Genomic DNA, 15,201 nt, shown 5'->3' with positions numbered 1-15,201 from the left:
ATGAGAGTATTATGCTAAGCGAAATCAGTCAGCGAAATATAAGTATCATGATTTCAATCATTTGCTTTCATTTAAGAAGCAAAACAGATGACTATATGGGAAGGAAAAAAAGAGACGGGAAGCAAACCATATGAGACTCCTAATGATACAGAACAAAGGGAGAGTTGATGGAAGGATGGGGATGGGCCAAATAAGTGATGGGTATTAAGGAGGGCACTTGTTATGATGATCACTGGGTGTTATACATAAGTGATTAATCACTAAATTCTATTCCTGAAACTAATATTACACTATATGTTAACTAGAATTCAAATAAAAATTTGAAAAATAAAAAATGAAATAAATAAATTTTGAGTTTTGGGATTTTGTTATATATTCCAGATATAAGATCTATGGTTTTTATCAGATAAAGGATTTGTAAATATTTTTCCAAGTCTGTGGCTTATCTTTTCATTCTCTCTCTTTTTTTTTTAAGTAGACTCCATGCCCAGTGTGGAGCCCAAAGAGGGGCTTGAACTCACCACCCTGAGATCAAGACCTGAGCTGAGGTCAAGAGTCAGATGCTCAACCAACTGAGCCACCCAGATGCCACATATCTTTTCATTCTCTTAATATAAGTGTCCTTGGAAGAACAGAAGTTTTGGAGGAAGTGCAATTTATTAATTTGCTCTTTTACAGATTGTGCTTCGGGTGTTAGGTAATTTAAAAAACCTTTGCCTAACTTTTTTTTTAAAGGGTTTGTTTCTAGAAACTTCATAGTTTAAAAAGTTTTAAATTTATATTTATGACCCATTCTGAGTTCATTTTTATACATGTTACAAGGTGTAGATCAAAGTTCTTTTGTTTGCTTTTGCATGTGGCTATCCAAGTGTTTCAGCACATTTGTTGAAAAAGACCATCCTTTCCGCACCAAACTGCCTTCACACCTTTGTTGAAAATCATACACACACACACCCACCCCCACATACATCTATGTATCTATCTGTGAATCTATTTCTTAATTCATTATTCTGTTCCCCTCACCTATTCATCTTTATGCCAATACTATACTGTCTTAATTACTGTGGCTTATAGGAAGTCTTAAAATCAGGCAGTACCAGTATCCCAACAATGTTCTTCAATGGTACCATCTTAATCCAAGTTTTTTAAAAACCAGAAATGGCTATTTGAATGTTGGATATTATTATCATTTTTCTACTCCAGCCTCAGTAGTTGTTGAAGTAAACAGTAACCAAATTATATAAACCTCAAAATCATTCTAAATAGCTGTATCTTTATATATAAAATGGACTATGCATATCTAAAGACATTTTTACTCAAATCCAGATGCATAAATAATAAACGTAACAATATTTAACATCCTCACCTGCAAACCATATTTTACTCGTATTTTCTTTAATTCTTTTCTCCTTTCCAACTCTTTTTCCTCCTTACTTAGCGTTGGACCAACTAAAAGGAAAAAGTTGAGTTTGGTTTAAAAAAAAAATACTAAGTCTGACAGACTTTACACAAAATTAATATTGTTACTTAATAATAAAAAATTAATACTATTCCATCTGCATATTAACTAAAAGCTCAACTAAACATTAACATAAAGGAATCTTGGGTTGTGGTGATGTCCTTTCAGCATTTTGGTAAATAAATCTACTTGGAAAGTAAACCAAATCCCAAAGACTACAGGAATGCTACACTATAGATAACAAAAGAACACTGACCATCTTAATTTTTTGATATGATTATAACAGAATTTCAAATGCAGAAATACTGTTAATTTTCCAAAGTATTATAGGCATGTAAAAATCACTGAATCCAAGATTCACATTGCTGTGTAATGTACCATACTCATTTTCATAATCTAGTATCAGAAAACAAAAAATAAACAATGAACATATATAGTTGGTATTTGGGGGAAAAACTTGATGTAAAAAAAAATTACTTCTTACTGGTTCAAAGTATCTATTTAAAATTTAAAAGCCTCGGGGCGCCTGGGTGGCTCAGTTGGTTAAGCGACTGCCTTCGGCTCAGGTCATGATCCTGGAGTCCCCGGGGTCGAGTCCCGCATCGGGCTCCCTGCTCTGCGGGGAGTCTGCTCCTCCCTCTGACCCTCCCCCCTCTCATGTGCTCTCTGTCTGTCTCATTCTGTCTCAAATAAATAAATAAAATCTTTAAAAAAAAAAAAAAATTTAAAAGCCTCTGATGAGTGGATTTAAATAAGATAGCAACCTCTTACAGTGTTATTATAGAAAATAATGGTGTATATATACAGATGATATAGCAACAGAAGCTCTAAGTAGGAAAGCAAGCATATTGGGGTGCCTGGGTGGTTCAGTTAAGAATCTGCCTTCGGCTCAGGTCATGCTTCCCAAGTCCTGGGATCAAGACCCACATTGGGCTCCCTGCTCAGCTGGGAGTCTGCCTCTCCCTCTCCCTCTGCCCCTCCGCCCGCTCAAGCTCACTCTCTCTCAAATAAGTAAAATCATTTAAAAAAAGAAAGCAAACATATCAACGAATAACTTTTATTACCCCAGCCTATTATTTTATATATTATTATATGACTGAGTTTAACCATGGATGACTTTTTCATATCCATAAACAGAAGTCAAAAGGAAACCAATCTTTACTATAATTATGTCACAATTACCCTTTTGAAGGACATTTAGCTATCACTGCTGTGCCGCTTCCAAAGTCTACTAAATTCTACCAAAATCTACTAAGTCTAAATTTAGTAGACTACTAAGTCTACTAAAAATAGCTAATGATTACCTTATGGGTCAGAAAGCAACCTAATGCTATAATAGCACAACTAAATTGTTGCACAGAAAAATCAACTAAAATCGTAATCTACTAGCTTAAAAAAAATCAACTAAAATCATAAGCGACTAGCCTAGGTTTCAAATTTCAAATGCATGTCATTTCTTAGTCTCTCGTGATAATATTTATCTCACATAATATTCACTAAAATATAAATGTATCTCAATACAGTTTTATATCAATTAAATACGAAGCTGGTAGCTGATACTTTTTTAGAACACTCCAGTAAATTAAATAGAAAAGTTATCATGCCTACATATAACAGTATGTTTCACATACCAAAAGATTCATCTTTCTTATCAAGACGAAGGTGAGCTCGAACCTGTCCTGGTTCACAGCCGTCACAGGTATCACTGCCAGGGTGGATGTGAAAAGACAGTACAGTCTCTCCAATTTTCACTTCATCACCATGCTCAAGTACATAAGGGTCACATTTAGTTTTAGGCTAAAGAAAAAAATTACAAAACAGAAACCCAACAGAGTTATGTAAGATTATTTTATATCTACTGTAAGTAATGTCTGATTAAAACAAAAAAATATTTAGGATGGTTCTCAAAGAGACAGACACACATATGCACACACAGCGCACATTTCCACAACTTGAGGATGATATAATGTTCAACTAGTGGAGAAGGTACCTGCATTGAGCAACTTCTTTTATATTATCAAAACCCGCTAATCTCATCTCCATGCATAATCCTAGAGAAATACCCAACCCAAACATCAAACATCTATTACCAAAATGAATAACCACCACAGTCAAAAAGATAAAGTGTTAAGGGGCTAAGTGCATATTTCCCCTTTTTCCTCTTCTTTTCTGATAATTCAGTTTTATTTCATTTTTTATTCTTACAGACTAAGAATAAGGCCTCCCCCCCCTCCCCTCCATTTACTTTCTTCCATATGTTATGTGCCAAGCACCTTGCCAAATGTTGGTGATAAAAGAGTTAACTGGATAGACATAGGCCCTGTCTTCAAGGAGTATCCACTTTAGCAAAATTTCCATTAAAACAATTTTTAAAAAAACACAAAAAAAGGAGTGCCTTTTAACCTTTAGTTTGAATAGCTTTAAAATGCATTTACTTTTTATTATTATTTTTTTTTTTAAGATTTTTTTTTTTTATTTATTCATTCAACAGAGAGACACAGCGAGAGAGGGAACACAAGCGGGGAAGCGGGAGAGGGAGAAGCAGGCCTCCCACAGAGCAGGGAGCCCGATGCGGGGCTCGATCCCAGGACCCTGGGATCATAACCTGAGCCAAAGACAGATGCTTAACGGACTGAGCCACTCAGGAGCCCCAAAATGCATTTACTTCTAAAATAAGGCATAGATACATAATTAGAAGATAACACTCAAGAGTTAAGTATCCACTTATTCTATACTTTTTTCAGTCCTTTCTGTGAATCCCCTTCCATGTAATACATTTGGGCTTGAATAGTAATCTGAAACAAATTATATGTATAGAACTATGGCCTTCAGAATAAAAATTTCAGTTCATTTTTTAAAACTTATGTGCAAGTAATTAATATATATATACTCACCTGAAGAATCTGTTTTCCATTAACAATTGTACCATTTTGACTACCTTGATCCACAAGGACATAACTTTGTAAGTCATGGTCAAAATAAATTTCTGCATGAAACTTAAAAAAAATAAAGAAAGAACGAGGTAATTATAAAGAATAATATTTTTTTAAATCACAGATAATTTCTATCATAGGATGCGAGACTTAAGTCTATGATAATTTAATTTTTATTATTTTATCTTTTTTTTTTTTTTAAGTAAGCTCTACTCCTAATGTGGGGCTCAAACTCATGACCCCGAGATCAGGAGCTGCACGTTCTACCGACTAAGCCAGCCAAGTGCCCCAAATTTTACTATTTTTAATACCTTTTTTCCTGAATACAAAAGCGTAACAATGCCTCTGGTAGAAATGTGAAGGCTACAGAAGAAAAAGTCACCTATAATTCCACCTACTACTGCCGTTAATAATTCAGTGTGTCTTACATTTTCTACTTTTACAATATAGCTGAGATTATACCATTTAAAACATTTGAAATTATTTTTTCACCTATTAAAAGTATTGGTCTTTATCATTAAAAATTCTTAATACAAAAGGTGACTTCAAACATTCAAGATGAACTTTTCCTTTTAAAGATTCTATTTTTTTAAAATAATCTCTATACCCAACATGGGGTTCAAACTTACAACCCCCAAGATCAAGAGTCGCATGCTCTACTGACTGAGCCAGCCAGGTGCCCCCAAAGGTGAACTTCTCAGAGAAGTTTTCCAGATTTTCAATACTCAGGACTAATCATTCCCTCCTTGTACTTTGTTTACATAACAATTACACTACACAAAGTTACTGCATATGTGATAGTTGCCATATGGCTCACAATTACTGCTTGGTTGACATTTTTGCTTACCACTCAGTACATATAACAGAGAGCCTCACATATAATGGCATATACCCAGTACATGTCTATTTAATTGGATAAAGAACTGCAGACACTTAATTTATAATTTCATAAGTAATACACTGCTGGTGGGAATGTAAAACTGTGTACCTGCTTTAGAAGGGTATGGCAGTTCCTCAAAAGGTTAAACAGAGTTACCACAGGACCAGCAATTCTATATTTAGGTATATATCAAGAGTAATAAAAACATACATTCAAATACAAACTTGTACATGAATGTTCACAACAGCATTATTCTTAGTAGCCAAAAAGTGGAAACAATTCAAATGACAACCAACTGATAAACAAAATGTAGTATATCCATACACTGGCATTATTATTTGGCAATAAAAAGAAATGAAGTACTGATATATGCTACAACATGAATGAATCTTGAAGACATACTAAGTGAAAAAGCTAGGTAAAAACAACTACATGTTATAGGATTCAATTTACAGAACATGTGCAGAACAGGCAAATCCACAGAAGATAAAAGTAGACTGTGGTTGCCTAGGCCTGTGGGAGTTAAAAGGAAATGAGGAGTGACTATTATGTTTCTTCTAATGGTGATGAAAATGTTCTGAAACTGTGCACCCAAGTGGCTCAGTCGGTTAAGCGTCTGCCTTCGGCTCAGGTCATGATCTCATGGTCGAACCCTAAATTGGGCTCCCTGCTCAGCTGGGACCCTGTTTCTTCCCTCTCCCTCTGCCCCTCCTGCTCGTGCTCTCTCGCTCTCAAATAAATGAATAAAATCTTAAAAAAAAATGTTCTGAAACTGACTGTGGTGATGGCTACACAACTCTATACAAAAAACCTTTGAATTACACACTTTCAATGCATAAATTGTACACAGGATATGGACTGTATCCCAATGAAGTTGTTCTTAAAAATTTTCATAAACAGGGGTGCCTGGGTGGCTCAGTCACTTAAGCATCTGCCTTTGGCTCAGGTCATGATCCCAGGGTCATGGGACTGAGCCCCAACTGGACTCCCTGCTCAGTGAGGAGCCTGCTTCTCCCCCTATTTGTGCTCTCTCTGTCAAATAAATAAATAAAACCTTTGAAAAAAAAAAAAATTTCTCATAAACTAATTATAAAGTGTTCCAAACACACAAAAGAATACACTGAACTGGTCTACCCATGACCCAGCTTTAATAAATTTTGCCATATTTGACCCAGGTATTTATTTTTTAGATTTTAGTTTATTTCAGAGAGGGTGTGAGTGAGGGAAGGGGCAGAGGGAGAGGAGAGAGAGAATCCCCAACAGATTCCATGCTGAGCATGGAGCCCAACACGGGGCTCGATCTCAAGACCCTGAGATCATGACCTAAGCTAAAATCAAGAGCCAGGCACTTAATGGACTGAGCCACTCAGGCCCCCTTGCCTCAGATATTTAAAAGAAAAATTATTATTCATGGATGTATAACTCATTCTGTCCATCCCACACCCTTTCTTTTCAACGGTTCAATATTTAATCATGATGCCTCTATTACTTTCACCCCGTATGTATGCATCCATAAACAATTCATGGTTATTTTGCTTTAAACTTGACATAATGGGAATTACACTGTATGAATATTTTCTTGAGATGTAATTCATATACAGAAAATTCACAGGTCTTACATTTACAGTTTGATAAGTTCCGACAAACATATGCTACCGTATGTATTTCTTTTATTTTGCTTCTTTGGCTTAATATTATAGTGTGAGGTACATCCAGTTGTGTACAGTTTTGCCATTTTGCTGAATGGTAAAACTCACTGTACGGATTCTTCAACATATTCTGATGATGAACATCCAGTTTTTTCCCCCAAGGTTTTACTATTTTTTAAGATGCTTCTATCAACATTCTTATACATGCAACATTCCTGTAGACAATGCAAGGGTTTTTCAGGAGTATATTCTTAAGAATGAAAGTGCTAAGTCACAGTATGTGCAAATCTTAACTTTATTAGATACTGCCATATTGTTTTCCAAAGTGGTTGTACCAATTTATATTCCCAAAAGCAAATTATAAGAATTCTTGTTGCCAAGAATATTGTCTTAACCAATATTTGCTATTGTCGGAATCTTCAGTTTTTGCAAGCATAAAAGGTATGAAATTAAATCTCATTATCGTGATTTTAATTTGCATTTCCTCAATTACTATGAAGACTGAAACCTTACATTTTTTAGCCACATGGATTTCCTCTTCTGTATGTTTTCTCTTCATGTCCTTCATACATTTTTTTTCAACTGGGTTCTTTAGAATACTAACAACTATACCAAAGCATTTAAATAGTTTCAAGTCTTTTGACTTGAAACCTTATTCCAAAGAGCTGTTCTAAATTATGCTCCCAACAGGAGTGAAATTTAATAAATATGACAAATGAAAACTGACATTTTGACTTCATTTGTATTTCTTAAAATTTTTAGAAAGACTGAATGGTTTTCACATAGTAATGATATCCCCTGCATTGTGAATTGTTTATTTATAGCCTTTGCTCACTTATCTATTAGTGTCACAGTGGGGTTTGAAAAAAATGAATTTGTATAAGATTTTAAAACATAAAAGATATACATTTTGTCATATTTGTCTTACTGTCCTAGTCTGCCCTTTTTTATTATTATTAAGTAAACCCTACCTCCAACATGGAACTCAAACTCACAACCTTAAGATCAAGAGTTTCACATTCTTCCAACTCAGCCAGCTAGGTGCCCCACGTAACCTGCCTTTTAAATTTGTTTAACATGACAAGAACTTAAAATTACTCAAAATTATGTCTTCTCTGATTTTTTCTCATTTTTTTTAAACTTAGGAGGTCTTCCCCTATCCAGTGACAGATTCCATTTTCCCCAAATATTAAGTGTCCAGGGTTTTTTAATTTTTTTCATCTATCTGGATATGTGTAATATATATTGTCAAAATGATTTCATACAGTAACAAACCATTTACCCCACCAGTGAATATCTTAGTTTTAAAGAAAGAAAGAACAGAAATGCCACTACAGAACTACCTATATTTTAGATTGAATTGCTATTTAAATCACAGAGTGGGTTTTCTTTGGAGGCAGAAGGGTCATAGTAAAGTAAAAAAGCAAGATAATTTGGTCAGAGTTAAGATTATGAAAATTTCCTCCCTTCTGAATGAGTTGAAACAAAGTAAAAATAAGTGGACTTTCAAACTATAATGGAAAACAAATTTCATCCTCAAAAGACAAAAATCACATAAAATGTATACTTTAGATCCATATTATAATCTATTAAATAGAAACAAAATGGGGATGATGAAAGGTCAGAAAAAGATAACCAGCATGGAAGAGAGGGAAAAACTACAGAAAATACAGTAAAGAAAAGGAAAAATAGCAAATATAAAGAGTATCAGTAGCAAAACCTTTTGTTTTTCTACTTGTAATTAAAGTTGCACCGCTGCTTTGTTTGTTTTAAAAACCCAAGTATTCTTTTTCCTGAAACCATCAGAGGAGCAACTAGGAAAAGCTATAAAAGCCTTGGGTGGTAGAGGACAAATAGTTCTTGAGTTGTAATATACTCTGGACTCAACAGTAACTATCTAATAAAATAGCCTGAATCCAGGTCTGATTCATTTTTGAACCACCGTATCAAGAACATTTAGTTCACTCAATAAATATTTGTTAAATGGGTATTACTTTAATACTTAATCTACATTTCTATTCCTGCTCCAGACTGTTAAAAATTAAACATCATTTAGTTTACTCTAATTTTGATAAAGAATTATTCTTGCAAGCAGTGGAATAAACAAATCTGAATTGCTTTCATTTCCATTAATACCTGGACTATTAAACTTTCTACTAAATAAAAAAGCCCCTAAGCTTCCTGTCATAATGAGGGTTTATAAAATCATATCTAGGGCGCTATATTTGAAAAATCAAAGAACTTACCTTACTAACACCAACTTCAGGGATTCGGAGAGTATGCTCCATATCTTTTTCTCTGCAGGGTTAAGTAAAGTGTCTTTAATAATTTTTGAACCATATACAGATTAAACACAGTTAACACAGAAACGATATTTTTTAAGATTTTTGTCATTGTTGTTTTAAAAGAAAATGTTAAAATCCAAGTCCCTCTATCACACTTAAGTCATTTCCTTAATCCTACTCTAAATTTCCTATTTGAAAGAAGTTCCAGGATTACTTTTATTTTTTGATACATCTACCCCAGGTTAATAATAGACATCTAGGGGTGCCTGGGTGGCTCAGTCAGTTAAGAGTTCAACTCTTGTTTCCCACTCATCATGAGATCGAGCCCCAAGTCAGGCTCCGTGTTCAGTGCAGAGTCTGCTTGAGATTCTCTCCCTCTGCCCCATACTCACACGCTGTCTCCCTCTCTAAATAAAAATCTTTATAAAAAAAAATAATAAACATCCAGAACAGCATATCCTTTGTACTAACATCAATCATTCGAGATCTGTTGACTACATTCCAGCTTCTATTACTATATGTAAAAGGACCATACTATTCTTCAAGAATTTAAAACTAAGATTTTGTACAGAATATGAATTAAGGATGGATTTTCTTTCCCACTGGGAAGTAATGAAATTATCCTACTCATGATTAAAACCTACCTCTCTACCAAGCTGGTTATGAATTACAAAGGGGTAAAAGAAACAGAGGAAGGGGATTAAATACTGGACAAACATGGATTTAATGAAGGAATTTAAACCAGAAACGGCAGTACAAAAAGGATGAAAATGACAAAATTTCTGTGACAGAGATAAGGGTCAACAATATTTTCTGAGTGGGAGAGGGAGGAACATGGATGTCATTCAGTGTTTGCCTATTCAACAAGTACCATGCACATTTTATAACTGGTTTAGGAATATACAATCCATTGGAGTAAGACAAATACACAAACATAATAACATTAAACATTTTTACCTTCCAATTGTAGCAGGGTTTACAGCTGTAATGATAAAAAGTGATCCTGTCTGCAATACTGGTGATCTAATAACAATTACTCTAATACATGGGGGCCAAATTTTTTCTTCATCTGTTAAAGAAAGAAATGTGTAAGTATTAATTCAAATGCTATGGAAAAAATTTCTAGGCAGGAATAGGAAGCATCCATAAAGTAAAACGTATTGAGGAGTGCCTGGGTGGCTCAATCAGTTTAGCATCTGACTCTTGATTTTGGCTCAGGTTGTGATGTCAGGGTCATAAGATTGAGCCCCGTGTAGGACCCCACATTCAGCATGGAGTCTGCTTGTCCCTCTCCCTCTGCTCCTCCCCATACCCCCCCCGCTCGCGTGCTTCTCTCTTGCTCAAATAAAAATCTTTAAAATAAAAAAAAGTACTGATCAAAAATCTTAATTGTTTGAAACAACTTTCTTAAATTCTGCTATATGACATACTTGATAAGGCTTTAACACTTACCAACTTAAAGTGATCAACCTAAAGATATTCAGGGTCTATCACAATTACAATATAAACAATTCTCTTTTTTAAGGTGTTGGAATTTGAAAATATCCTAAACAGGAATTTTTATATTAACTTAGAAAAACTGAGTCCTGCTTTAAAAATAAAAGTGAGAGAAACTGCATCGAGAACAAAATAAGCTCATATAACCTAATATAAAATCCTGGGCTTTAAAAGTATGTCTTTATAACCTCAAATTTAAAAAATATAAGATTTGGGGTGCCTGGGTGGCATAGTCAGTTGAGCACCTGACTCTTGTTTCAGCCCAGGTTGTGATCTCAGAGTTGGGAGATCAAGCCCTGCATCAGGCTCCACACTCTGTGGAATCTGCTCCAGATTCTCTCTCTCTCCCTTCTGCCCCTCTCCCTGCTCTCTCTTTCTCTAAAATAAATATATATATATATTTTTTAACTTTTTATTGTTTTTTATTTTTTATTTTTCTTTTTTTATTGTTATGTTAATCCCCATACATTACATCATTAGTTTTAGATGTAGTGTTCCATGATTCATTGTTTGTGCGTAACACCCAGTGCTCCATGCAGAACGTGCCCTCCTCAATACCCATCACCAGGCTAACCCATCCTCCCACCCCCCTCCCCTCTAGAACCCTCAGTTTGTTTTTCAGAGTCCATTGTCTCTCATGGTTCGTCTACCCCTCCGATTTCCCCCCCCTTCATTCTTCCCCTCCTGCTATCTTAAATACATATTTTTTAAATATAAGATTTACCATAATACCTATGTAGCTGAATTCATGGACTACACTTTTTTCTTTTCTTAGATTTTATTTATTTATTTGACAGAGAGAGAGAGAAGAGCACAAGCAGGGGGGAGCAGCAGAGGGAAAGGGAGAAGCAAGCTCCCCACTGAGCAGGGAGCCCGCTTAACCAACTGAGCCACTCAGGTGCCCCTGGACTACACTTTTTAAAGGCAACTTATTTTTTCCCTTCCTACAAAAGTAGACTACAAATATCTAACCCACCAAAATAGCCTTAGTATATACTTTAGAACATATGTAACTTGGTTTTGTTCTACTGACTAGGCCATTCAATGCAATAAAATTTTAAGGTCCAACTATTAGTCATTTATTCAAATTCTTCCCTCTAAAAATAACCATAATGGTACTGGAGACCACTTTGTTGGTAGCTCACATAATTTTCAAGAATGTCATTAAAATAATCAGTTTAGGGGCACGTGGGTGGCTCAGTTGTTAAGCATCTGCCTTCAGCTCAGGTTATGATCCCAGGGTCCTGGGATCAAGCCCCGCATCGGGCTCCCTGCTCAGTGGGAAGCCTGCTTCTCCCTCTCCCCGTTTGTGTTCCCTTTCTCGCTATGTCTCTCTCTGTCAAATAAATAAAATATCAAAAAAATATATATATATATACACACATATAAAAAATAATCAGTTTAAAACAGTCCGTTTACTTTTTGGCTTTAAATACAAGAGTTACTAACATTTTTAACTCTGTTGCTCTTTTACAATGACTAGACTGGGTTATTTTCAGAAAATCAAACAATAGTTATTTACTTACCTTCGTCCTCACTATCTTCTGCAGTTACATTGTCTTCACTGGTAATGTCTTCATCATAACTGTCCTCTGTCTGAGAGTCTGTAATTTCACCTTCTTCTGGCTCACTATCAGTCTCCATGACTTTCTCATCTTTAAATGACGTTGAATTATAAATGTTTTCATTAAGAGAAGATTCTGTAGTTTTTCTGCTAACTGGAACAGTAAATTTGGGGGGACTATTTTTGTAATGAATGTCTATTTTGGCCTTCTTTTTCATATTTGCAAAATCTTCTCCCTCACTGCAGCTTTTATGTTCAACACTGGATGTTTTTTGATCTTCTGAAGTCAAATCCTGGAAAGACATAGGTGGGGAGGTGGGAACAGGGGAAAATACCTTAAACATGACCATCTTCTAACGTTTAATGCTAAATGTTTCAAAGAATTAGTGAAGATATATGTACAACATAATATATGAAATACCAATAGCTATTACCTATAACCCCCTCTTCCTCTCATGTTCTCTTTCTTACTTAATGACATTACCCATCCTCTTATCACCCAAATCAACAATCTTATAGTTATCTTTGACATCCCCTTAACTACCACATGGAATCTATTTCCAAGTGCTATAGACTGTTTACACCTTATCCCAATTCTCCTTATCTATTCCCTAACTGTCCCAGTCCAGGCCCTTATCACATATTGCTTAAACCATGCGACAGCCTAGACCACTTTTGTCCATGTCCAACAAAAATACAATGCAAGCCATATACATCTATATATATATATATACACTTTAAAATGTCCTAGTAACCACATTAAAAAGGTAAAAGCAGGTGAAATTCCTTTTATCTATCCAGTATTTACAAAATATTCTCTTTTATTATATATAAATAACATGTAATCACTATAACACTATTAATGAAATATTTTACATGGATTTTCTGTACTTCAAGACTTTCAGTCTTCAAAACTGAGTATACTGTAGTTCATACTTAACAAAACACCATAATTAGGACGAGCCTCATTTCAAGTGCTCAACAGCCATATGAGGCTAGTGGCTGGCTACTTTATTGGACAGTGCAAGCCTAGAGAATATATTTACCCTAAATTTTCTTTTTGAACTTCTAACCAATAATCAAGTCAAAACACATAAAGTACAGAATCAGCTTTAATTACAACAGCGATTTAAAGATCCAGATGTAGGACGCCTGGTGGGTCAGTCGGTTAAGCATCCAACTCTTGGTTTTGGCTCAGGTCATGATCTCATGGACTGTGGGATCGAGCCCCAAGTTGGGCTCCACGCCCAGCCTCTCTCCCTTTGCCTCTCCCCTGACTTAGGCACACACACATGTATGCTCTCTCTCTCAAATAAATAAATCTTTAAAAAAAATTTTAAAAAGATCCAGATGTACCTAATGCAGCAGAGCTAGTTTCACTAACATTTAGTACTTTCATATAGTTGGTCTGATTATACAAAAGAGTTTAAAGTATAGATGAATCTGTTACATCTCTTTTATTCTAAAATTCCAAATTAGCAGGCATAAACCTTTTATTATTTATTATACGTGTATAGTGGGCATACCTTATGACAAATAAACAAATCTATTATTTTAAACTTAAAAGAATCAGTTATTTTCCTTTGGTTTATAACATACTCTGAATTTTCTTTCTACCTAAAGCAACATGATGGAAGTGAATTCATATGGTCTTCTGTTATTTTATAAAATATGAGAGCATCTTAAACACGTATTTTTAACAGTAGCATAAATTCAGTTTGGAGACCAGCTAAACACTCACAGTATGATAAACTATATATGCTCCCGGCAATACAAACTCATCAAAGGCAAGAACAAGGACAACAAGCTGAAAAACTATGAGAAGCTTTAAAGGCCACTGTGAATTATAGCCAAAAATTTCCCTATCTATATATACTTAAAAAAAAAAAAAGCAGTTTCCAATCCTGTATATTTTATTATTATTACTGCTTATAGGAAAACATATGTGGAGTGGGAATGAGTGAAAATGTCAGAGGTGCTATTCTTAAAAACCATCTACCAGTCCAGAATGTTAGATAAATATTAATTAAGAGATAAGAATGGAGGCCTACATGTGGACATTGAGGCATATATGCATATTTCAAGTTATTTATGCCAATTTCTTTCCACCATACCCCCACTCGCAAAGAGTGAGGCTCAAGAGTATCTTAATTAAAAAAAAAAAAAGATGAGGATGTCTTAAATGGTCTCCCATGCTTCATAGCTACCTTTAAGAATCTTTGGGGAATTCTCAAAATCCTATCAGGATTGTTTTTAAGTTCCTATTCTAGAGTTCACACATTTTTGAAGAAGGATGGTAAAAGAAGAGCAGTTATGGGAGCTAAAATCTCACAAAACACTTTCAAATTTCATTCTCTAGTTTGTCAGGAAAAGTCATTTAAGGACCCTCTATGTTCTTATCTATTGTTAGAAAGAAGTACTTTCAAAACCTATCCTTTCAAATAGTTCAACTACTAGCAACAGGTAGAAATCATTAAAACAGGTCTTGAAAGCAAACAGAAAAATCATTTTTACTATTTAGTCACATTCTCTTTTATTCCTAGGTACGTCAGTGAAAATAAGAGAAATACAAACAAATCAAAGAGAGAAAGTAAATCCAAAGGAAACCTAATTCCATATGTGAACTTTAGTATTATACATTAAAAAACTTTTCTCTTTGGTTAAGAGAAAAACAGATAAAATTTTAAGAGTGAAGTATCTAGTAGTTGCCACAATTCACAAAATGCCAATATAACAAATAAGCCTCCTTTCCTACATATAAACCACCAACCTTATCTGTCTGGGGAATACACATAAGAGCACTGGTAACGTTTTTTATATTTTCCTTCTCTAAATTTAACCTTGTATCAGAAGCATTTTTCAAATTCCCCCCATCTTTATGAATTACCATTTTAAGGCCTAAAGAATGCTTTTCAATTAAACATACTATCATTT

General features: G+C 34.7%; 1 protein-coding gene across 2 annotated transcripts in view; it reads right to left on the bottom strand.

Moving 5' to 3' along the window:
* AGGF1 (angiogenic factor with G-patch and FHA domains 1) overlaps positions 1-15,201 on the bottom strand; it is a 62,597-nt gene that overhangs the window by 36,627 nt on the left and 10,769 nt on the right. For both annotated transcript variants that reach the window (XM_021701967.2, XM_044916921.1), the window contains exons 6-11: positions 12,230-12,560; positions 10,164-10,275; positions 9,168-9,219; positions 4,354-4,455; positions 3,091-3,256; positions 1,367-1,449 (exon numbers count right to left, since the gene is read on the bottom strand). In XM_021701967.2, coding sequence (XP_021557642.1) covers positions 1,367-1,449; positions 3,091-3,256; positions 4,354-4,455; positions 9,168-9,219; positions 10,164-10,275; positions 12,230-12,560 — 846 coding nt within the window. The remainder of the gene's footprint in view (positions 1-1,366; positions 1,450-3,090; positions 3,257-4,353; positions 4,456-9,167; positions 9,220-10,163; positions 10,276-12,229; positions 12,561-15,201) is intronic.

Source organism: Neomonachus schauinslandi, chromosome 7 (genome assembly GCF_002201575.2).
Source record: "Neomonachus schauinslandi chromosome 7, ASM220157v2, whole genome shotgun sequence".
Taxonomy (NCBI): domain Eukaryota; kingdom Metazoa; phylum Chordata; class Mammalia; order Carnivora; family Phocidae; genus Neomonachus; species Neomonachus schauinslandi.
The sequence above is the reverse complement of the archived record's forward strand: the minus strand, read 5'-3'. Positions and strand labels throughout refer to the sequence as shown.